General features: G+C 37.4%; 1 protein-coding gene across 1 annotated transcript in view; it reads right to left on the reverse strand.

Moving 5' to 3' along the window:
• Positions 1-3,586: 3,586 nt before the first annotated feature.
• The window catches only part of CACNA2D3 (calcium voltage-gated channel auxiliary subunit alpha2delta 3), a 483,288-nt gene continuing 462,151 nt past the window's right edge, over positions 3,587-24,723 (reverse strand). Inside the window, exons 35-38 of the mRNA XM_050904793.1 lie at positions 23,642-23,753; positions 5,715-5,827; positions 4,815-4,897; positions 3,587-3,958 (exon numbers count right to left, since the gene is read on the reverse strand). Of these exons, the coding sequence (XP_050760750.1) occupies positions 3,866-3,958; positions 4,815-4,897; positions 5,715-5,827; positions 23,642-23,753 (401 nt within the window). The 3' untranslated portion in view covers positions 3,587-3,865. The remainder of the gene's footprint in view (positions 3,959-4,814; positions 4,898-5,714; positions 5,828-23,641; positions 23,754-24,723) is intronic.

The following is a 24,723-nucleotide window of genomic DNA, read 5'->3' on the forward strand; positions in this document are numbered from 1 at the left end:
AGGCCCGTGCCTTGTTCTGGGGCTCTTGCTATCAGAAGAAAACTGAAACAGTCTCTTGAAGCCATTTAGGCAATGAAACAATCACTGCTGCTTTTAATATCTTCTTGCCTTAGGCAACCACCTGTTTCGCCTAGCATATATATTGCAGAACTGGCCCTGGCAGCAAAATGCAGTGGGTCAGGCAGTCTCAGTGTCACAAAAACAATGAGAGGAGATAGCACAGCTGCAGAAACCTGCCTGAGGCGCTCTCGCTTACAGGATTTTAAAGGAGTGTTTGCAGCACTGACAGTTATGGGCAGACAGTTTTCCCACACAAAGCCATTAGAAAATGGTGTGTCCATGGCCAGTCCTGAGCCCCCAAACAGCTTTTGCTGTATCAAGATGAAAGGAAGATGAGGCAGCTGGGGCTAATAAGCTGAAAATCAATGCCATTAACAAAGAGAGGAAAAAAGAAAAAAAAAATCCAAGCCCTGCAGAAACTGAAACTTTCAGTTATGCCTCTTGCTGTGTAGAAACAGATTGTACAGTTGTCCCGGTTCTCCTTGGATTTGACCTCAGATTTGGGGAGATAAAAAATATAGATGATGTATGAATTTCCTGTTTATTAAAAATGCATATAGTTTACATATATGCAGCTGTATGTATGCATATGTATACATCTGTGTTTTGCTACGGACTACATTGGACTTTGGATCAGATCTTGCATGATATTTTTAGGATTTGAGAGGAGTAGCACCTAGAATTGGTGAGGTTATGAAATTTAATTCCACCTTCTATGACCTGCAACAGGTTATGGTATGACAGCACAGACCCACTTCACGGTATCTTCACACCTTCTCAGTGTTTCAGAGCTAATGATGACATACAGACTGGTAAACTTAACAACAGTCAGGAACGTTCCTATGCATTAGAATGAGATCAGCTTTTCTGTAAAACTGTTTTGAACAGCCCTTGGCATGCTTTCAGCCCGTGTCAGCTAGCTCTGTCCCATAAAACTCATAATCATAATTTCTGTGTTTGGACATAGGCTGTTTGTATTGCAGCTACTTCATTTTGGAGACCAAGAGATCTTACTAGCATATACACACGCCACTCTCAGCCAGTTGGCCTCAGTGCCAAGAAATGTTTCCAGACACACTCACTTTACTAGTAAAGATGCAGCCAATTAGTTCAAATAAATAGAGATCTCACAGCATTACCACTGGCCTACTGTTGATCCGTTTCATGCACTCATGATTGATGTTTGAAATTCAGAAAAAGCAATACGAATGTCAGTGACTGAACGTACTCAATTGAATATGAGGACCTGTATAGGCAAAGATCCACAAATGTGAACCCAAGGCAACATCTCCACTTGTCCTAAACTACTGGCTTTATGAACCTGAATTCACACTGCATCAGAAACTTCTAAAGGAATAAATACAAAATTAAAAAGATGTCTTCATTAGCAAAGACATGGCAACTCATAAAAAATGTTTTTACACTTAGCAACTTATTTGGATTATTATGTTTTACATAGTAACTTGTTTGTGTACACCAATACATTCTGCCTTCATAACTTTGTCTTAATGTGTGAAAATGAACTGTCACATTTCTCTGAGCAATATTCATTTACGTACCCATATTTTAATCTCTTTCACAATATTAATTTAGACTTGTCATATTTTAATCTCTTTTGTTACTCCCTGGCTCCTTTCTAATTACAAAACTGTCCGCCTCTTTCCAAAATTAACAATGAATTATTATTAGGCATTTTCATCTTGGTTCAGTAGAAATAAATCTTCTCCTTTAATGTATTTCTTTTCTTTGTAAGAGCACTGATGATTTCTGCATCAGACAGGACAGGCATTTGTATGCAGAGCTTTTCAATGGCTCTAATAAGAAAGATTTTTCTTTTCACTTTCTACTAACAAGGAAAAATCACCTGGACTCTGTCGGTTTATAAACATTTCCCATCTAAGCTGCACTGAGAAAGAACAAGCATCAGACATACAAAAGCATTATGAGGCTGTAGTGTTGTGCATTCTGGAAACTCAGAGGGAAAATCAGAAACTAAAATACTATATAAATAAAGTATTGAGATTAATTTTGGGGAGAATGATGGAGGGTAAGGGGGAATGGTGCTCAGAGAAAAACCAAGCAAAGAACTGCAGGATATCTGTGTTGATCTAAGTGTAGAAAATGCCTTGAATTCCCAATTAGCTTAGTAAACAGAGCATGTCGCTAGGACAACAGATTGACCGAATGTCAGCTGGAAAATTATTCCCATAGTGACTGATTTTGAGACCAACAAGGAGGGCAGAGAAGTCTGTAGGAAAACACTCCTAACCAAAAAAGGTGAGGAAAAGAAAATTATGAGTCCAGACAAAGATCTGTATGGTTTCAGAACCAGAGGAAGTACCAGTGCATTTGAACCCGTTAAACCATTGAAGCGGAAATTTTATTTTACTAGTTCTTCCTCTTACAAGCTGGATAGTATTCCTTAAAACAAAGCCCCTCTCAGTGGCTTAGCTCCCTATTCTCACCTAAGGTACACAGCAAATCTGCTTAGCGTTTATCTAATGCTAAAAGCATACTTATTCCCAATCAGGAAACTCCAATCTTCAAGCACCAGGTTTAGAACAGTGGCATTTTATTTTGCATCTAATGTATTATATTGTTAGAAGGTCACATTATTCTCTTGATAGCATTCTACTTCATATAAAACTCCAAGGATAAACTGAGAGATTAACATACTTCAAAGATCAAGGTCTTCAGCAAACATATCCACAACAGGGACATTACTACCAATTACAAGAGGAATATACTCATTATACTAGGGGTAGGATAAATATCCTTCTTTGTATAGGGTTTTAAAAGACTTAAAAATCTTATTTTCTTTATCTTCTTGTTTCCCTTACAAAGAAGAACATAAGGCCTAGAATAAAAAAATATTGGTCTCGATCTTTGCCCACTGAGAGTGAGCCTCAATGAATTCTCAGTGAAAAGCATAATGAGTTCTGCTGACGCAGATATGTTGTAAGTCAAACTTTCTCTGCTTATAAATTCCCTCATAACAAGCTTCTCCCAGCTGACACAACATCTATAGGGCAGAACATTAACAGAACAGTATCATCCTTTTATGTAGGTTATTTTACATATCTTCCCACAAATTGTAACAGATGAAAAGTATTTAATTTTGCCATCTGCAACTAAATCAACCAATTTGATCTAAAGCTTGCCCAAGTTAGGGAAAAGGCTGTAATCAGGCTTTGGCTCACTTTCTAAATGTGGCTGAGATGTTTTATAGCTATTTCCAGAAACCAAACCTTCACTATAAATCAGCACAGTGTATTACCTGCTCAGCTTCATACATGCACATGTGTTTCCTTGACTTGTTAATAAAAGCTATTCTGCCGTATTATAAAAGCTAACTCTACATTTTCTTCTCTGAATCTTTTCAGAAATAGGCTAAAAGCATAATAAAACATCTTCCATTTATTTTACTCTCTTCCCATCATTAATTAATGGAACAAATATATTATCATACTTAAAATACACTCTGAAACTGTGATTTTAATATACTTTATTGAAAAAAGTACACAGTTTTAAATTGTTTTTAATGGGACAAAGCAATGGTCACCTCTATCTACCAAGTCCTTTTTTGATGAATCATGACTACCATATGCCAAATTCACATCTGCATGACTTGCAAAGTAAAAAGATAAATCTTTTTTCAACATATCTTTAAGAATTTATATCACCAACAGTTTAAAATCATGAAATGTTGATGCTCTGACTATATTTCATGTCCTCTATGTTGCACCATTTCCCAGTTCACAGTTTATCCATGTATTAGCATGCTAATTGAACACATCAGTCAATGTCACCTTGAGAAAATCGTCAACAGCAGAGGAAGAAGAACAAGAGGAGGTTTAGCACTAAGGCCTGAAACACCACCACATTCTCTTGCATTTTCCTAAAGAAAAAAAACCAAAGGAAAATAAATACAAGCCATTACACTCAATTGTAATACATGATTATTTACCAAACTACATAGGCAGAAGAGGATTGGTGCAAACAAGAAAACCTATGAACTAAATACACTCAGGAAGTAATACAGGTACACATTTTCATTTGAACAAGTTTAGATTGTAGACTGAAAGTAAGCATGATCATCAAGCATTACACAGTCCCCTCCACGCCATATTTTAGGTCTCATTCTACATTGCATTACAGCATTGAAGGCATGAAATAAAGTTACTCCAGAGTAAAACGGATGTCTACGAACATAAGTGGTAGAAGCCACTGTAATCACATCACGGTCTCTATCGTATCTCCTTGGCACTATACAAATAAGAGTACTATGCAGAACACGGAGTAGTAAATACCTGTAGTGATCCCTCCCAAGCAACATTATGCGTAAACGTAATGACTATAGCATGACAGTTGAGATAGTGAAGCTAGTTACTGAAAAAAACATTAACAGCACAAAGTTCCCAACCATCTCCAATGAGGAATCTTGTGGTCAGCGCTTGCGCCAGAGTAAGTTCTCAGATATTCCTGGCTGTCAGTTTGTGCTCACATCCTGCCATGTTCTCTTATATGATACAAAACAGTCTACAAAAGCAGCAAGTCACGACGTTGTCTACAGGAGTACTAAAAAGATTTGCAGCACTTACAATGTCACTCACTTCCCTTACTACTACTGTGTTCTGAGTGTTCAGAATACTTCCTGATGTTTCATCTTAGAAGATAGTTTTCCCATTTATTTTTTTAAAGAAATAAAACATCTACCAGAGTCCAAAAGAAAGGAAAAGTAGATAGAAACTTACTTCAGGGTGAAATCCATGACAAGATTCTGGGCGCCTTCTTATCTTCTGAGATTTTAAACGTTCACATTTAAGGGATTCATTATGTACAAGGTAGTTAAGGAGAGATGTTCTGAGCATTGCATTTTTATGTGAGTGTTGAAATGAATGTAGTGAAAATCTTTCAGCTCCTTCCTTCCTTCCTCTCCATCAAACCCCCAAGGAGATATGTGTGGTCAACACAAGAAAAAGAAGGTAATTCTAGTGCTTTCTCCTCAGTGATCTGTAGTTTAGACAGTACCATTTGCACTTACATGGCTAACCTGTCTTTCCATAATAAGTCTGCAATAAGAGCACACTGCAGGCTACTTTTGATAAATTCCAACTTATGTGAGAAAACAAATCCTAAACTACAGAACAGCACAAAATAAAAAGTGGGGCAACTAAAAATCAAGAGATGTATTTATTTTGCTACATTTTTATATTTTTGGAAAGCAGGATTCTGAAACATTTTCAATACTCCAGTCCAACCCTAAAACAAAAAGATACCTATATTGTAAGGAGTTTTGTAAGTTCCAATATCAGGAGCTCCATTCTTATAAGGAAATTACATACTTAGGGCCTAATTTGAAAGATTATCAGCTATCTAAGGATGACCATGACCTTATGATACTTAAAGATGCACTTAAGTGTGTTTGCTTAATTTGTATTGACTGTTCAAAAAAAAAAAAAAAAAAAAGTAGTGAATTCTCCTTGAAAATAAGTAAGAATGCATTCTCAGCTGGCTTAATTTCAAACAGCCCCAGCACTTTATAATGGGTAATGATGCCTTCTTAAGTCATGTTGCAAGTTTTATATAATAAGAATTTTTTCAATATTTGCATCTTGAATCTCTTTCTGACAACTTTGCAAATAAAAGGATATACCTTATTTCTATAGGTGCCATGGTAATTGGTGGGACAGAATCACAGAAGCATTCATTATCTACTACCACCATGAAGAGATTGCTGCTTGGGATTTGCTGGATAACAAAAGACCTGCAAATTAAAAAGAGATCAAATAATGGTGACATTATCTGTATTTCTGAACAACAGGTTTTGTTAGGGTTTTTTGACCTTGTCAACAACAGCTGTACTATAGTCACAAATATCATTGACTTTATATATCATACTATATCTCCACACCTTGTAGAAGTACAGGGCCTTGGGCAATGCTTCCCTCAGTTCACACAATATGGTTGTCCATTTTGAGATGTACATGATGCTGAAAGGTACACAGGTGAAGCAGAACGGACAGGCTTATACTGCTGATACATTAATGTGGAGACTGGGACACGAGTGAATTACCAAGGAGTTTATCAGATTTTTTCTTTTTCAGATTTCAATACTGAATCTCTGCTCTATTATGAACACCTAGCTATGTATTTATGATCTGGAATTTTTAAGTACCCATGAAACCAATCTGCAAAAATAATGAAGGTTCTTCTGCAGCCACATAGTGATAACTCATGGTCCCAAACTTTAGCCTCTACAATCATATTAGGGCCTTTATTCACTCTGGGTCTTGCTTGAAGGAACATGAACTACTGAGAAAGATCTCAGCTTTCATCTGTCCTCTTGAAAGTCATTTTATTAGAGCCAACAAAACAGAGATTAAGCCTCAAAATCTTCCTAAGCAAGGAGATTTATTTTAGAATAATGACGACTATATGGTACAAATATGGTGATAACTCAGCACTACATTCAAATTAAGACAAAGTAAGCAACTCAAAAGGAGAGCGAGAAATAAAGACATTGCTTGTAAGAAGGAAAGCACCCAGGGGAGACCAGGGAAGGATCCCGTGGGCACTATTCAATGATCCACATAGTTACAATGAGCTGAACTCTTAAGCACATACCATAGAGAAAAGGGGGAGGAGGCAGAGCAAATAGGCACTATTTAGCCTTTCCTTTGAAATTCAGGACACAATACAAAGAAAGGCTTTAAGGCTCAGACCCAATTCTTGATAAATTTTTAAAACAATCTGTCGGAATTTATATATCGTATCAACAGAATATCTGCCATATCAAATATCATTGAAAACTTGCAATTCCGGGAATTAGGTGTTTTTCAGTGTGGTATGCTGGTAAATGTACAGAACGTTAAGTGAGGGTTTGAGCACCAAGAAGATGTGGAGAGAAACATATTTTTCCTCAGACATCTTTATTTAAAATACATATTGTCTTACTAAAATAACTCCCTGCTTTTTCCAAAGATCACAGAAGATGAAATAGCGGAGGGGGCAGGGAAAATTCAAACCTAGCTTCAGAAAAAAAAATTTGGAAATCTTACTATAAAAATGTTGCCAACGGAAAGATTAAACACTTTTCAGTACTTTTTAAACTTACTGAACCTCCATTAAAATTACACTTAGAGTGATCTGCAATATGTTAGCTTTATGTTTATACATGAAATATACATTTATGGCATAATGTAAAAGGCTGAACTTTATAAATGTACCTACCAAACAGCTGGAGCATGTAGCAAGACTGACATCATTGTAATGGAGCATCTGTGGCTTTGTGGATTTGTGTGTGGGAGAGATGGGGCCAATAAAAGGAAAGGAGGGAAAACCTTTAACAGACAACATCATCAAAATTGTACTGCATGCATTTCTCAAAACAGTTATGAATAAATCAAACCCTAAAGGATAGAAAAAAAAATTAATTTTATTTCCAGAAATTGGCACGATTTGGATTTTGTGCAGTCTGAAACTTATATTTATTGTATCTTTAAAACTAGCTCAGAAAAGAACCTGAAGGGCATAAAGTGTTGTAACAATTAACTGGATGCTAAATGATTCATTTCTCTTTTTGATGAGAAGGGAGTAATCACTCTTCTGTTGTACCTACCATGTGTTTGACTTCAAGTCCTTCTGTGATAGCCCCTTTTTGTGGCTCCCAGGTGAGTACTGAAGCCTGTGAGAAAGCATGTACCATATAGCCAGGCTTAAAGATGCCATTTCATGAAAGGTGGGCACATTTTCCATTTCACCACTTCTTTCACCCACATCTCTGGGGTGGCATAAGGGCTCTACAGTATAGGCTATTGCTTCCCCAAAGAAGGGGGGGGGGGGGAGAAGTAAAAATTTGGGAGCTTTTCCTATCACTTCACCTAGCTGGAATGAAAAAAGAAAGCACTTTAACCCAGAAGAAAGTTTCCACTACAGAACTATGATGCTGACTAAATTCCTGTATGGCTTCTCTGACAAAAAAGTCAAAAACTACAAAGGTTTGGAGGAATTACGTGATACAGAAAATTTTGCTGGACCTGGGGAATGCCGTATATGCATGGATTGATGGAAATTATGAATTAAAGGAACTGCAAAGAGAAATATATTAGGTTAAGTCAAAAAAACTTTTCTACTTTAGGAGTTATATGATAGATATTGACTAATTACACTGGTTCAGTTTACCAAACAGTGAATATTCTTACAAATCTACAGTCTGTTTATCTATTACAGACGTTTGTGAAGTGTCTAACCTTATGATGACTGCCACAGAACATGTGAGTGTCATCTAAAGAGCCATAAAAAGATGAAATGTTTGACTCACTGCAGCATTTTTTTCCATAGTGCGTAATAATATCTTAACTAATATCTTGCAAAGTGAAACAACTAGCTTCTCATCCACCATACTAGAGGTAAATTAAAAAGAAAATGTTATCTTCCACAAGCAGTAAAAGAATGTTTTCCCTTTCACAATTCTCAAACATAATCTTGAAATGAAGTTGTAAAGCCAAGCACGTGTCCTCACCAGTCATTGACTTGTGAGGTCACAGGCAAAGGATTAACATATCAACAAGTGAAGACAGAGAACTGAAGAAAGAGATTGAGTCAAGCAAATAATTAAGGGCAAAAAAAAATTTATGACCAATTTCGCTTTCTTTTCTATTAATAGAATGTGCACAAGCAAATGATACTTCTTTCAGCTGTTGTAATTTAAGATCATTTTGCAGTCATGAGGTACTCTTACCCTCACTAGATCAATGGCAAAGAAGCTTCTGCCAATCACAACCACTGCAGTTGCTCTGTGACTATTCAGATAATTCATGTGGCACTGCTTCCATGCCCAAACTGGATACAGCACACAATCATCCCAGCAGCAGGTCTTCTGCTTGAGTTCAACTTTCAGTTTCCATGGTGACATGCGCATGCATCTTTGAAATTCATTTTCAGTGAATGTTCATGCAAGTAAGCCTCAGGAACTGAACATTCACAGAAAACAAAAGGTGCATAAACACAGTCAGAACAAAGTCTTTCAAATACTGAAATATTCCACCCAAACTGCAGTAGGAAATAAAGAAAGTTGCTGACAAAGTAATGAAAATGGTCTTGTCTTTTAAGTGAGCTCCACTGTAAGTCTCTAAGGTTTATATTACAATAAGCATTTCTGAACACCTGCTGGCTTAGGCTGTCATTTGTGTCACTGGCAATACGGGAGCCAACTCTCAGGGACAGAGTAAGGGGGTTTATTGAACTTTATTGCTGGTTTAACAATCAAAAGAAAGTCTATGTTTAATAGCCTATGTTTAATATTTATGGAGACTGTTTCATGTTTAAAGGGTAAAGCTTTTTTTGTGTTAAGTAATGTAAATCTTTTGATTTGAACCTTTTTCCTTTACACCAGTATCATCACCATCATTTGATAGTGACAGCACAGAAAAAGCCTTGCATATGTCTCCATATATAAAATGGAATAAACTGTTGGGGTTCCTGTTATGTTGAAGCCACACTGAGTCAATAAGAACTTTATTAACAATTTCTCCTCCATCTTTCATCCTCTGAGGAACTAGTTTGGTTTATTTGATGTGCAGCTTCAGAGGCTTAAAACAGTCCTGAACACAAACTGCTTCTTCAGTTTGCAGGGAAGGTGAGGAAGGAAGAAATTTAATACTTGAAAGGGATAGAGAGACAAGGAGAAAGAAAATCTAGTCATGCCAAACCATTTTGTTAATGAAGAAAAAATAAGAATAGAGAGTAAATCTGCAAGAAAGCATGTATTTTGAGTCAGAGCATTACACAACACTTTTCTCACGTTGCACACGCTTTATCTGTTTCTTTCTAACCTATTTCTGTATCGGCCCATATAAAAACATCTGCACAAATATACAAATTGATTTTGAAAAAAAAAACAGCTTCATGTTTTACTTGGAAATAGTAAATATTTGCTCAGAAATGCAAGTATTTATTAATCTATTCCTTGAAAATTAATTTTTCATTGTGGAATGAAACAGAAAGATTTGGAATTCAAGTACTGCTGCATTCATAATTATATTTGCTAAAGTCATGCTTATGAAGGCATGATAAGAAAGCACACTTTTAATGTGTGTCTGGTGGCTAAATGACTCTTCCCACAGAGAATCAGTCCCTTCTAATTTCTTAAGATAGCCTAGAATTTGGAAAGCATCATAATAGGACTGTAATACAAATCTTGGAGGGCAGTCACACCAGCTGCCTTTATGCATGTAACTCAGGTTCCTACATTAGAAGGGTAATCATCTCCAACTCTGAACAGAGTACATGCAGAGACACAGACTATTAAAGGATAATTCAGAGCAGGAGCTTGGCTTCGGTGATCTGAATCATCCTCTGCAGGAGGGTCTTTCTCTCTCTTTAATGGCTGAATAGTGATCCTGCAGAGAAATGCATCCTGAACAGGGTGAAATGTGATGCCTAAAGCTAAGTGCAGACTACAACACCTGTTCTAAAAGGACCAGCACACTACATTCAAACCTAGGTTTTTTTTCCAATTTGAATCTCTTCCTTTTGCTTGTATATATAAAAGTTTTCATACAGTTATAATATATATTATCATAATAATTTATTCCACAGACTATGTTTAAAAAAAAAAACAATTTCAATAATTTCAAAAACGTCAGCTCTTTTTCTTATTATAATTACTTTCTCCTGTAAGGAGGAATAATTAGAAGATATACTCAGGGCAATAGAGGAATAGGGACTGAGCTGACACTACCCGTGTTGCACTACCCTCTTTCCACACTGTGTGCTTCTTTCTCTTCCTTTCATCTTCCAGCCTCTGAAGCTGTGGGGTGGCAAAGTATCAGTAAGGCAGCTGGGAGAGGGGCAAACCTCCCTGGAAAGGAGGGAGACGTTCCAAGATGGGGGGAAAGGGCAGGGATGATAGGACAGGCAGTGTCGGTGCCCTTTGGGAAAGGGACAGAGGGAAGAAGGTTATTAGTTGCTGCAGCAGGTGGCTTTGTTGTGGGGCCTCTGCAGTCTGGCTCCTTAGGGATTTTGGAGCATCTCCCACATCGATGAAAACAGGCACAGCAGTAGCAAGGCAGAGCTAGACCCTTTTTTCTTCCTGGCTGCTGTAGTCATGAGGCTGCTATATCTGCTGAAGTAAGATGACCAGTCTACTGGCCCACTTGCAGTTCACACACTTCTGTAAGTCACTTATTTCCTTGCTTAATGCAGGTCATTTTGCTTCACTACAACTACCTGAATCATAAGGTGCAAAATCTGTATGTGGTAGGCTTAACATCTTGTCTCCGAAATGCTGCTGGCTTCAACTTTCCTTTCCTAACATAGCTGGATCCATAACAGGCAAAGCTAAGGTAATTCAATTTCAAACATGCAAGAGATGTGTCTTGTCCAGCTAAGCAAACTTAACCTTTAAGTTGTTTGCTCTCTACTGTTTGACTATAACATCTGCTATTCAGGCAAATCGATATTACTGTTAAACAGCTTAGTGTCTGTATTTCCATGCAAGAGAGAGAATCCATTTCCTTGTCCACTGATGTTAAGTTTTGGACAGGATATAAACTGAACACAGAGCTGAGGTTTCCCTACTAATAAGCAGCCACTTATATAGCCCCAGACACACCTAATCTTAAGGAAACATTTTGAATGCAGCATATTTTGTATGGGACTGAGGGTGGGCCAGACAGCTGTAGAGATGACACAGTCATATTAGACTGTTCAGACTGAGGATCCCAAATACCATCATTTATTGGTCACTTGCACTGAACTATTTTCCTTTTCCTGGCTTACAGCCACGCTGCCGTTAGCTGGTGGCCAGTGACACCACTACATGACTTGTTTCAACAACAAAGAATGGTAATAAATAGCAATCCTAATAGCATTCAGAAATCTCTGATTTTCAGATCCATTTCCCCCTTCTTTCTTCAGACAGTTGCAAAGGTTGCAAAGTGTTTGAGGGAACAAAATGAATGACAAGCAGCATGGAACTCTGAAGATACTTACAGGATAAGACTACACTTGAGAAACCAAAAAATTTAGAGAAAATATCTTCCCATTATACTGCAGAATGGAAGATATTTCTTTGTAATTTCAGGATGATTTGAGCACAGCACCAACATTAAAAGCAATTCAACTTGTTTAAAAACAATGCTGTGTGTTTCTAGTTAAATTTAATTCTTGTTTTCTCACAGAAATACTGCATTATTGTGCTTTATTTTAAAACATGCTTGTTCATAAGTAAGAATTATTGAACTATATGGTGTATTTTACAAACAATACAATTTTTTTTCATTTTACAAAAATATGCTGCTATTATATCTGTGCTCATGACAACAGATGCTATGCAGTAGAGTATGTGGTCACAATAAACACATGGCTTAGGTGGGATTTTAATCCTATAAACATTTAAATGGCTGTTCAGATTCATCTTTAATTTCATGTTCAGGAGCTTTAACAGCCTGATTCAAGGGGGAAAAAAAATCCATATGTATATTTTTCATTTGTTTCTGTAATGACTGTAGGAACACTTTAATACTATTGTTTAATGTTACACTGATGACCATGGGACTTACATTCAAATTATGACTAGAATAATATCTCATTGTTGTGTTAGCATATGTCACTCCTGCACATAGGTAATCATATCAATCATTTTTAGGAGGCAATAGAAAAGATCTTTTAGCTACCAGTTGTTTTGCCCATGCAGATGAATCCTACAAAGCATTCAAGAATTTCACTGTGAGTAGTCTGAACTGAAATAAACTGAGGGCAATATTTTCAAATTGGCAACCTAAACACATGCACAAAGATGTGAAAAAGCAGTCTGAATTTCCATGGTACTCAACTCAGATAGCCCCCACTGGGCGCTCCGATGCTTGAGCATCTCTGTAAATTCAGCCATTTCCCTCCGGGCCTTTCAGCATACTTTTTGAGTGCAAAGCTGCATTAATGAAGTTTGAGTATTTTGGATTAAGATTAGTTGTTACTTTGGGATTACATTTCTTATCTTGCAAATTTTATCTTCCCTATTTTTTAGAGAAAGAAAAAACATACCAGCACCAGGGTACAGTAAATGGAAAATATTGTGCACTCTGCACTCAAATATGTGTTACTCACATAACTGTTGGTTGCAAATGTTCAACCCTAATGGTCTGGAACAAACTTTAAGCATTCAACTGAAGTGCAGATATCCGCTGTGCTGTTTCCCAACTCCTATCATGTGCTTTCCAGGCTGCTGGCTACATTTCCAACCCACATTTCTCTTACTTATCACATTTTTTAAATGAATGAATGAAATGTTTATATCACAGTCAAGTTGGGCTACTTGGGTTTTTTTCAAATTAATGATGATAGAGAATGGAATATCTTTAATGCAATTTCTAAAAATAACATATATGCCAATAACAACTTTTCTGAGAGCTGGAGCCGTTAAAGTATATGAAAAAAAGCAGCTAGTGGTTCTCTCATATAAAAAGAGACAGATAAACTCTCAGCCTCAGGCCTGTAACCTGACCCCATGCTAGCAAAATATTGCTACCACTTATAGCCTGACTGAAGCACAATTTGGTGTCAGTATAAACATACCTACTCAAAGCAAAGTTTAGAATCAAGGATTTAGATGAACAATATCATCTTCGTCGTTCCCGTGTCTACCGAAAGCTTGCAACCCTGGAGAGCTGTGGCATGGTTGGCAACCACTTTGTTTCAATAGGAAACCCCAGAAGTGCCATTCCTCTTTCATTATCAGTCAGGGGATGCTTTCTCAAATAACTGGTTCTCAGATAAGAGTACCTTACCAACTGCATATTAGAAACGTTACAAACATCCAAAAGCTTGAGTGTACAGATTTTAGGATGAAAAAAAGTACTTTGTGAAATGAGGAATTTGACAGTGCTCCTAAGCTTTCTAGTCCAGCCGCTCACCCTTATGAGGACGTAAGATAACGGAGAGTTTCAGATCACTAGGTTTAAAATGGACTGCAAAATTTTTGCAAAGAAACCAAGCTCAGAAATCCCACAAACTTTAAATATGAGTCAAGGTTCACACCCCTGAACAAACCTGAGCTGAGAGCGTGGGATAAGTTGGTCTCCATAGGCAGAGTGGGTACCTGATTCTATGATAAACTGCTCACAATGAACAACAGAGGAGATACAGTAATTGGTCCAAAGCAAATCATATCAGAGGTCTCTTAAAGCTTGGACTTTGCTTTTTGACAGTGGCATCTGGTTAGCAGGACAACGATAGGGAAGTCAAAGAAGTTATCCAGACTGGAAAATGCAGTTCTACTATATGTTAGCCAACATGTGTTTTTAGCAGAGTTTTTTTAGCCCTACTTAAGTAGCTGTGGTTTGTATTGAGAGACATCTCAGATAATGTTTTTAAAATGCTAGATGATTTCTAAGCTAGATTCTAAATATAATTTAAAGATTAAAAAGCCAGTTGATTTCCTCTGATTTAGGAAGGCTCACAAATATCACATGACATTGTAAAAGTAACTATTGAATTGCATGAATTGGTAACTACTCTTTTCCACAGCTTTAGATCCAGTCTAATCTACAAAGACGATATGGCTCTAGCAAAGAGCTACGTAACACAAACTGAATTATAAAAAGCAGAGATGATCAGGAGATTCATATTAAAAGTCCAATAAATCCTAGAACTAAAGTGCTCATCTGATGTGCCCACAGTGTGCTTTGCAAGGATGTTGTTAATTTATTTCTGTAAACATAAACTTTAGCAATGATTGAGAAGGCCACATCTGAAAGAATTAAGTACACTGCATGTCATCTTCTCCATAGCTAGTTAAAACTCTGTAATATTTTAGGTAATATATAAATGTTCCCTGCATGGCACTCAAATCTTAAGATTCATGTTGTTTTTCCAAGTTAAAGTCTATTAAATATCCATTAAGCTCTCAAATCCTTTATAAAGAGAAGTGCTACATGTACAGATGCCTAAGTCATGTTAGCATTGTTTTTCATCAATCAGACTATAATATAATATGAATATATTATAAACTGAAATTAAATTCCTAGTATTAGCAATTCTTCACAAGTGTGCCTGGCTTTAAAAATTCACTGCAATGTTTTCCAATTGTAATAAGTTTTCCTATTCCAAGCCATCTTTGATATATATATATTACCACTCAGCTCTCCATATTATGGCGTTCATACAACTTTTTAAATCTCCTGTCTTTACAAATCATCCGTTCATCGTGTCAGCTACTATCTATCATTTGGTTAATATTTATTACTGCTTGTTTAAAATGTAAAATTATGTTAGCTTTTAAGTAGAGTAATATTTACATTTTATAGCACTACTGAGTTTAACTATGAACAGTGGATGGGTGGAGATCACCACCTTCCCACACAGAAGTTTTATTTACAAACTTCTCAAGCAATTCAGCTCTAGGCTCATTTGGAAGACATAAGTAGGGAAGTGGGGAGTTAAGAGAGAGAGCACATCTCATCCTACTTGTCAGAAAAAAACCTACAGCAAAACTAATGACAACATTAACAGACTGAATTGCTAGGAAGCTGACCCATGTATATCCAAGATTTCACAGTACTTACAGATGGACCACATGGTCAGTGCTATGAAATCTCCTAATTAAAAAATTGCACACATCTGCAAGAAAAGACCACCGTACATTTCCTCATCTTTCTCTTCCCCTTCTCATTCAATATATATTCCTTGCCATTAAAAATGCCATTTGAAAAAGATTACTATGGTTAGAATTTTTTTTTACATTAAATATACTTTTTCTCCTTTAATCCATAGTGATTCTTTCATCCTCTAGCTTTTTTTATGATGATTACAATGCCAAGCAAATTGAGAGAGAGAATCTGAATACAGATTTGCATGGGTTTGTCAACTAAATAAACAAACTCCAGGTTTTGATTTTTGGGGGAACACTCTGATATAGAAACTGAGATAATAATGAAAGACTATTTTCAATGTAAGGTGGCATTCTGTGATTAAGTGTATTGGGTTTGCATGGCAAGGTTTTGGTAGCGGGGGGCCTACAGGGGTGGCTTCTGTGAGAAGCTGCCAGAAGCTTCCCCTACATCCAACAGAGCCAATGCCAGACGGCTCCAAGACGGACCCGCTGCTGGCCAAGGCCGAGCCCATCAGCGGCGGTGGTAGCGCCTCTGGGATAACAGATTTAAGAAGGGGAAAAGTTACTGTGCAGCAGCAATTGCAGCCAGAGAGAGGAGTGAGAAGATGAGAGAGGAACAGCTCTGCAGACACCAAGGTCAGTCTGAAGAAGGAGGGGGAGGAGGTGCTCCAGGCACCGGAGCAGACATTCCCCTGCAGCCCGTGGCGAAGACCATGGTGAGGCAGGCTGTCCCCCTGCAGCCCATGGAGGTCCACGGGGGAGCAGATATCCACCTGCAGCCCGTGGAGGAGCCCACGCCGGAGCAGGGGGATGCCCAAAGGAGGCTGTGACCCCGTGGGAAGCCCGCGCTGGAGCAGGCTCCTGGCAGGACCTGTGGACCCGTGGAGAGAGGAGCCCACCCTGGAGCAGGTTTGCTGGCAGGAGTTGTGACCCCACGGGGGACCCACGCTGGAGCAGTCTGTTCCTGAAGGACTGCACCCTGTGGAACAGACCCACGCTGGAGCAGTTCATGAAGAACTGTAGCCTGTGGGAAGGACTCACGTTGGAGAAGTTCATGGAGGACTGTCTCCCGTGGGAGGGACCCCACGCTGGAGCGGGGGAAGAGTGTGAGGAGTCCTCCCCCTGAGGAGGAAGGAGCGGCAGAAACAATGTGTGATGAACTGACCCAAACCCCCATTCCCTGTCCCCCTGCGCCACTCATGGGGAGGAGGCAGAGAATTTGGGAGTAAAGTTAAGCCCGGGAAGAAGGGAGGGGTGGGGGGAAGGTGTTTTGAAGATTTGGTTTTATTTCTCATTATCCTACTCTGATTTGACTGGTAATAAATTAAATTAATTTTTTTCCCCAAGTCGAGTCTGTTTTGCCCATGACGGTAATTGGTGAGTGATCTCCCTGTCCTTATCTCAACCCACGAGCCTTTTGTTATATTTTCTCTCCCCTGTCCAGCTGAGGAGGGGAGTGATAGAGCGGCCTTGGTGGGCACCTGGCATCCAGCCAGGGTCAACCCACCCCAATAAGCAGCTACAATACCCCTGAATTCAAGAAGCACACTAAAAAAGTTCTGAAACAAAAAAGGAATATTGAAAATCTTTGTCTATTTAAAAACAAAAAACCCAAGCAAGCAAAAAAATAAAACCCTTGAAAACTGTCCGAAGGATTGTTAAACAAATGACTGGCAGGCACAGACCTGCCTGGTAACTTATATATGTCTTGCCCTATTATTTCGTATACCTATTTTCTTAAATGAAAATAGTAATTTACAGTGTTTCCTGAACTGGTCATTCAAAATATACATTATCAAAGGGTAGAGTTAAATTACCCATACAGTGACTTTAAATTGCACCTGCATGACAAACATTATAATCACTGTTGCCTTTGGAGTGAAGAGGAAGTTACTCAGCATAAAAGTGGAGATGTGTGGGTAACACACAATATAGGATTTTAAACTAAGTATAAAGGCCTTTAATAAACAATTCTAGCAGTTTAAATTGCATAATCTGATACTTTTTACAAGGGAAGAACAGGAAAAAATCTTTTGGGATCTTCTAGAGTTTGGGGGTTTTGGCTACGGTAAGTTTCTACTGCTGTTGCCGCAAATATAAAGACTTTTTAACACTCATAAGTACTCTGCAAGTCTGGAAGATCTGATATTCAAAACAGAGGTGCAAGATGACTCTAGAGACTAAGATTTTGATTCTCGAGACCAACAATTAACTACTGAGATAGGCAAAATGCTCAGTTTCCCTTCAAGATACTCCTTGACTTCCATGCACATCTAAGCAAGCTCTCAGAAATTAAGATCTGTTCAACATTGCCAAGATCAGCAGTGAGCAGTTTGACTGCACCAGACCTGTGACTCAACATGGGCATAGGTCAAAACCATTTATGTGCATGGTATCACATGTGTACTTGGCATGGTTGCTGAAAAAGCAAGCATGCAAAAACATACAGTTTAAACAAAGTATGGTGAAATATAGAGAACATTTGGTTTTCCTGTAAGATGGATACAGTAAAATGAATACAACTCAAAATGTCTTCTAGAAGACTGACTATAATTTACTGCCCAAACTACTCCAGGAAATCTAGAGGGATATTCTGATGTACATAGGTAGAGCTCTAAATGAGAAGAAATTGGCCCTTGATACTTTGCTTGTTTTATGTGGCAAGCTGATTTGTTTAGAAGTAAACTAACTACATCTGAAAAGGCAAATGATTATTTATTTCATGGGAAATTGAACTGCATATTTATTTACACATTTTAAACATGATCAAGTACAGCAGTTTGGCAAGCTTCTACTGAGAAAAATGCAGAAATATTTTAGGAAATCATGGTATGTCTCAAGATCAAGTGGTTTTTAAAAACCATTACCATTTTAATGTCTGCAGATTGCACTATTCCTGACACTAATATACTCATGCCCTGAACAATCTGAATCTAATTTGTATTGTTATTTATCTGTTACTGCCAAATAAGCACATTCAGTGGACAAGTCTGAAATTTGGCGTTATAAATCCACATAAAGTGTTCAGTGTCATCCTGAACTATAATTCCACTGCCATTTACCTCTTTTTATTGACAAGGAACAACACTCAATGCCCAGTCTATAAGAAAGCAAGAGAAGGCATTTGGTTTATTGATGATTTTCCCTGTTAAATAATTGTCTGCTTCCTAACACTCCAATGGGCCAAATATTTAATACATGGGACGGTGTTTAATCGAATAAGTGGTTCTTATCAATTTAACAGGCAATTTACATGTGATATACAACAAAGTAAAGGGAACACTTACATTCACCTTGCATAATTAAAACACACACATAAGTCTTTCCCAGGGTTAGGACGATTGTAGCTACATACTTCCTTGCTTTCCTAGTGAGAATATAGCTTTCTCATATTTACTTTTCTCTTTATTTTGTGTCTTAAGACTGCGCACAAAGAATCAACTGGGAACAAAACAGTTTCTGTGGGTTTTTGGTATTGACCTTGTGGACCCATGAGTGCTGCAATTAAAAGAGAAGGGGGCTTTGCTCCCTGGGTCATTGGAAGTAAGGCCAGATTTTTGATCTGCATCCAAGTCCAATATGTCATCACACACGAACAGGAGAGGTTAAAAGGGCAGATTTTTAAGCATTTGACTGTGCAACTGCTGCCTGATTTGTATACCCATAGTTTTTACAGTTGAACACGCAAATTGGGCAACTATGCACTCAAATGGTTCCTTGCAACTTTGAAATTTTAAAATATATAATTAAAGTACAGTCAGATGAGTAAGCTGCTGTGCCTACAGAAGATCTATACCCACATTCATAGCAGCCTGAGTTAATGCTGAAATTAATGGTATTTTCCTAAATGGAAACATCCAAATTTTCACGCAAAAGAGAGATTTGCAATTAGAGAAAACTTTTTTTGTCTGTTCTACAAACAGATAAACGTATATTCTAAAAAGATCAGGTAACTTTCTCTGGTCAAATATCGTAACAGCCATCATCCTTTCTAATTTATAACAACAACTTTGTCTTTCTAAGGATGCTTTCCTTAGACATTTTTAGTGCTTTTTAAATATCAGCAATTAAACTTTGCAATGCTGAGATCACCAGAAGGCAAAAACTGGTAATGTAACCAGTGAGAATTGCTGAAGAACTTTGGTTGACACACTTGTATTAAAAATTGGCTAACACATTTGGACAATACCTCATAAAACAGCAAGCAGCATTGAGATGCTTATTTAGCCAAAGACTTCAAATGTAAGGTCTAATCAAAAACACATCTCCGAGCAGCACAACACCTTTAAAACCCATACCAAGTCCGTTTGGCATTAGCGTAGTTCTGACTCAACAGAAAGAGTACCAGTTGACATTGATAAAGAAAAACCATTTCTCTTTAGAAATTAACTATTTCCAACACTGAAGCTGCCATAGAACATGGAACAGCCTATCATCTGAGTTTTCAGAAGTAATGATTAAATTTTGTTTTTAGCTTGGTTTTTTTTTTTTACTTTTTTGCTATAAAAGGGAATAGCTTACTGGAAAATATGAAGGCATGTCAGATTTTTAAAAAAATCCTAATTTTTCTCTCTTGTTGACAGTGCTTAGAAAATGTGGGTTGACTTGTTTTTGATTGCTGTTTAAATAACAGATTAATTTAATAATCGTTGGGATATTGAATAACAAGAAATTATGGGGTGGGACAGCCAAACCTTGACCCTAATGACATTCTTATGATAATTCGTATTTTCTTTTAGGCTCCTGCTTTCTTAATAAAACCTATATTTTTGAAAATTGTTTTTAAACATTGCAAATTATCCCAAAGTAGCATTTATTTTTTGCTAGTAAGAGATAAGTTTACATACAGAGAGTGTATTTTATATGTCTGTATACATTTAGTGCCTGATTTGAAGTCCACTTAGGTGTATAGGTGCCCTTCCATTGATTAAGTTTTCAGAGATGGCTGAAAAGGTGATCCAGCTATTTATGAAGTAATTATCATGTAGTCCTTTCTATTGTGTGATTTATTTGTGAGGATACTTTGATTTAAATCCAAGTACCCATGATTAAAAAATATGATTGGAAACATTTATAAGAACAAGGCTTAGTTTTCATAACTACAGTTGGTAACTGTTCCCCTTGGTAACTGTGAAGTGCAGAGTATTTCGAAAAGCTCAGTAACAGCACACCCAGGACGGAATAAGACTGAGCCTCTGACGCTCACTATGTGACCTTGTTGACTATGACTGTGACTTTGTTAGCAATAACACAGTAGTTGTGCTCCAAAATGTCTTATCTAAGTAACATTATATGGTTTCAATTAACATCAGTCATCATTTTTATTTCTACTAAGAGACTGCTTTTAGTCTCCTTTTTCAGACAAGGGCTCTATAGTAGTGCCTGACACTGTAGGAACAAAAGACAGTGACTTGAATGAGTAACTTGTGACACAAACTTTCTTGCAGCAAAGTATTTGCACAGCTTTTGTTTGCAAACGTGTTCACAATATACTGACTTTTCCAGTGTCTTTCAAATAGGTTTGCAATATTAGAGTGGGTGTATATTCAGCTAAATATTTACAAATGTCTTTTTCTACTTGTAATCGAGATTTGCAAGTATATATCACAAACAGATTAATCTATAACACGATCCGACGAGGACACAGAAAATAACCCCACTGACTCAAAGAGATCTGAATTGAGAGCCTAGTATGCAACAGATGCCGTGCAGATTAACCACTGAACACAGTGTCAGTTCAAGACTCACTGTATATAAGGTTGAACCCTAATTTTGACTGATTGAGCCCATCATTCTTAAATTACAAGCACTAAGCAATACACTTGCTTGTAAAAATATTTATTGGTACTGAGGCCATGAAACAGAAAACTGGGTCAGAAGATGTAGGTCTACAAAGGACTTTGGGTCAAATTCCTTAGCCATTCTGCGGGAAAGTGTCCTGGGTTATAACAAAAATATTTGGAATCCAACGCAGTCTGCAATCTTAGATGCAATTTGTAGATTGTTAATGACAGTGGGTAAATGGTATAACGAAGAACTTTCCCATGAGAATCTAATAGTTCTTCTGGATTATTTCTTTAGGTTTTGCCATTGCTTGTGGAGAAAAATAATGGGTGCCTTGAGATCAGTTTGTAACTTACAAGGTTTTCTTTTATTTTTTTGTTCCACTGTGGAACACAAAATGTTTTTCTATGAAAAAGATCTTAGCGCATTATTTTTGAAATACTATAATTTTCACTAAACTCAGTTTCCAACTCAGTGCTGTCCAAGTATTGCAGAATTGTGTTATTTTTGAAAGTTAGTTCCTTTGACCTGAAGTTACCTAAGAAGACAGACTGAAATCTGCATTCCTTTGAGAAAACCTGGTCCTGTTAAATTAATCTTCTTTTCATGGAATCATGTCTGTTTGCAATAGTTAAACAGAATCATAGAATCATAGAATGGTTTGGGTTGGAAGGGACCTTAAAGATCACCTAGTTCCAACCCCCTGCCATGGGCAGGGACGCCTTCCACTAGATCAGGTTGCTCAAAGCCCCATCCAGCCTGGCCTTGAACACTTCCAGGGATGTACGACAATTTGTTGCACAACTTCTCAGTAAACTTCTGCTAAATGATCACAAAATAAGGCTGCTTGAATTCTACAACGCTGGCATGAAGCACTCATAGCAGTGTAACATACATTGTATTTGATATGTCAAGTGGAAAAATCACGGCTTGATTTTGTTGAGTTTGTACTTTTCAGGCAGTGGGACCTATTGTTACACTTAAAGGGTTCCCTAGGATCAATTTACAAAGCACTTTCATACTTCTATCCCACAAAGCCATATAAAAACAATTATTCATACTAGACATTAATAATCTCCTTATAATTAAAAGTTGGTCAGCAGCAAATTAAAAGTGAATATTACCACTTAAAATATATCTCCAGTGTACCTACTCCTATTTCCTGTTTTAAAACAATGAAGATATCAAGGAGAAAATTTAGGAGCAAGTCCAGAAGCACACCTATTGACTTCAAAGAGAAGATGTTTTCACCTTTATTTGCTAATCGCATATTGATTTAGTGTGGAAAGCAAGAGTTGTAACAATTGCTGTTTAATTATAAATTCTTTCTGACATTTATATTGATAGACAAATTATTGCTGTAAATACTAATCTCCTTTGCGATGATGACCTCTCAGCATAAAGGAAATCCAATTAAGAGACTTACTGAAGTACAGAAATTTGCACAAACAATACCTATGCAATTTTTCAATTAAGATGTACCATAACTACAGTAAAAAAGTCACTGCACATGGGCACTAAATGCAGAGAAAAGACATTTTCAGTGTGAAGGAGGAAAGCTAGAATGAAGTCTCTCTCTTCTTTTAACCCTATGAGGGACAACTTTACAGTAGCCCTGGTAGAACTGACAAGGCTGCAGCACTGACATGTGAGATTTGTTACTATTAACTCAGCTTCCCAGCACTGAAAGTTTGGAGGATAGATTTAATCCTCTCCCACTCTTTCAGCCTAACAATTCTAAGAAAACACTGCTTGGCATTCAAGTAAAACAACCAGATCTCACTGCAGCACAAGGGAACTTCTAACCTATCCAGCAGGGTTTCACTCCTGTACAGGAGAGCTAACAGCACTAACCTTTTTGTATCTAAATCTTTACAGAATATGCCCTTAGAATGCTGCCTGTGTCCAGGAAAAGTCTTAAAACATTCACTATTCTTTGAAATTAGCATAAGCCTCTACTGGTTTTACATTTTTTGGTAATAAAAAGAAAATAATAGGTACTGCTTTAATTTAAGAGTATCAAACTTTTAAATGACCCCTGTAACAAGAGAAACGACACCCTGACAGAGGTCATTATATAAGATAAAACATAACAGACTTGTACGTTCTTCAACATAACCTTGAATAATTCAGTTTTATTGCTTTGTCACAACCAGTTGTATAAAAAAAATTGAAAGGGCTTACTTGAAACAGTCATCGCAAGCAATATTCCCCGTGGTCTCCTTTATAGTGCGTTCGGAAACAAAAGCTGGATATTCAGTATCACAGGGCTCTAGGGTTTGTTTCAACCTCTGCGCTATAGGCACAGGAAAAAATATCTTGATGTTAACATGGGAAGAACAGCACACAAAATTCTGAACAATATGAGATGCTGTATTACAGAGCTCACAGAGAACGGAAATGTTACTCAGCTTCTGCCACCCTGTGAGATTTCCTAGGCAGTGCATAACACTATTTTTTCAATTAAAAAAAAAAAAAGTTTATCCATGGAACGTAATTTTGTAAGACATAACTGTTAAAGTAGTTATTCATGGTTTAGCCATTGCCAACCTACTTTACATTTATGCACAAGCTTTTATTCTTTCTCTGTAGATTCAAGATGGACTTACTATTGTTTCTATTTCAGTGATGCTGTGCATCACTAACTATTATGTATGGGGGTTTACATTTATTTGATATCTAAATTGTGGTACATTTTAGTGAAGCCAAAACACTTCTTTGGATTACAGCTTGGGAATCTTTGCAGAATTTCATCAGTTAGAATAACTCAGTGGGTGGGGGGCAGAAGTGTTACTTCACCAGAACCAATGCTTGTTATCTGCTTCCCATAATAGTAAAAATTAAGACACCACAACACTTTTAATCTGAAGCCCTTGCAGTGCAAGGGAAAAGAAAGTGTCACTATTTACATCTTAAAGATTGGGAAATTGAGGCACCAGGAAGCACTGAGACTGGTTCAAGGTCAAACTACAGGACAGCAGCAAAGCTGGGAACTGAAGGCAGCTCTTCTGACTCTCACACTGATGTATCTGTTGGACAATGTCTCTCCCTCATTCCCTCTCTTTTTCCTCCCCACCCCTTCATTCTTCCTTAACACAGAGATACACTTGCACATCAGCACAAATGTTAAGCCTATCTTAAACTAATTGCTAAGTGAGAAAACAAGACGAGGTATGACAAAAATAGATTACACTAAACAGGCTCTTGGACTCAACAGATCTCCCATTCAAGATAATCTGTTTCAGAGCCAGTGGTGTATCTACGGC

This window comes from Gymnogyps californianus, chromosome 13, assembly GCF_018139145.2.
Source record: "Gymnogyps californianus isolate 813 chromosome 13, ASM1813914v2, whole genome shotgun sequence".
Lineage (NCBI taxonomy): Eukaryota > Metazoa > Chordata > Aves > Accipitriformes > Cathartidae > Gymnogyps > Gymnogyps californianus.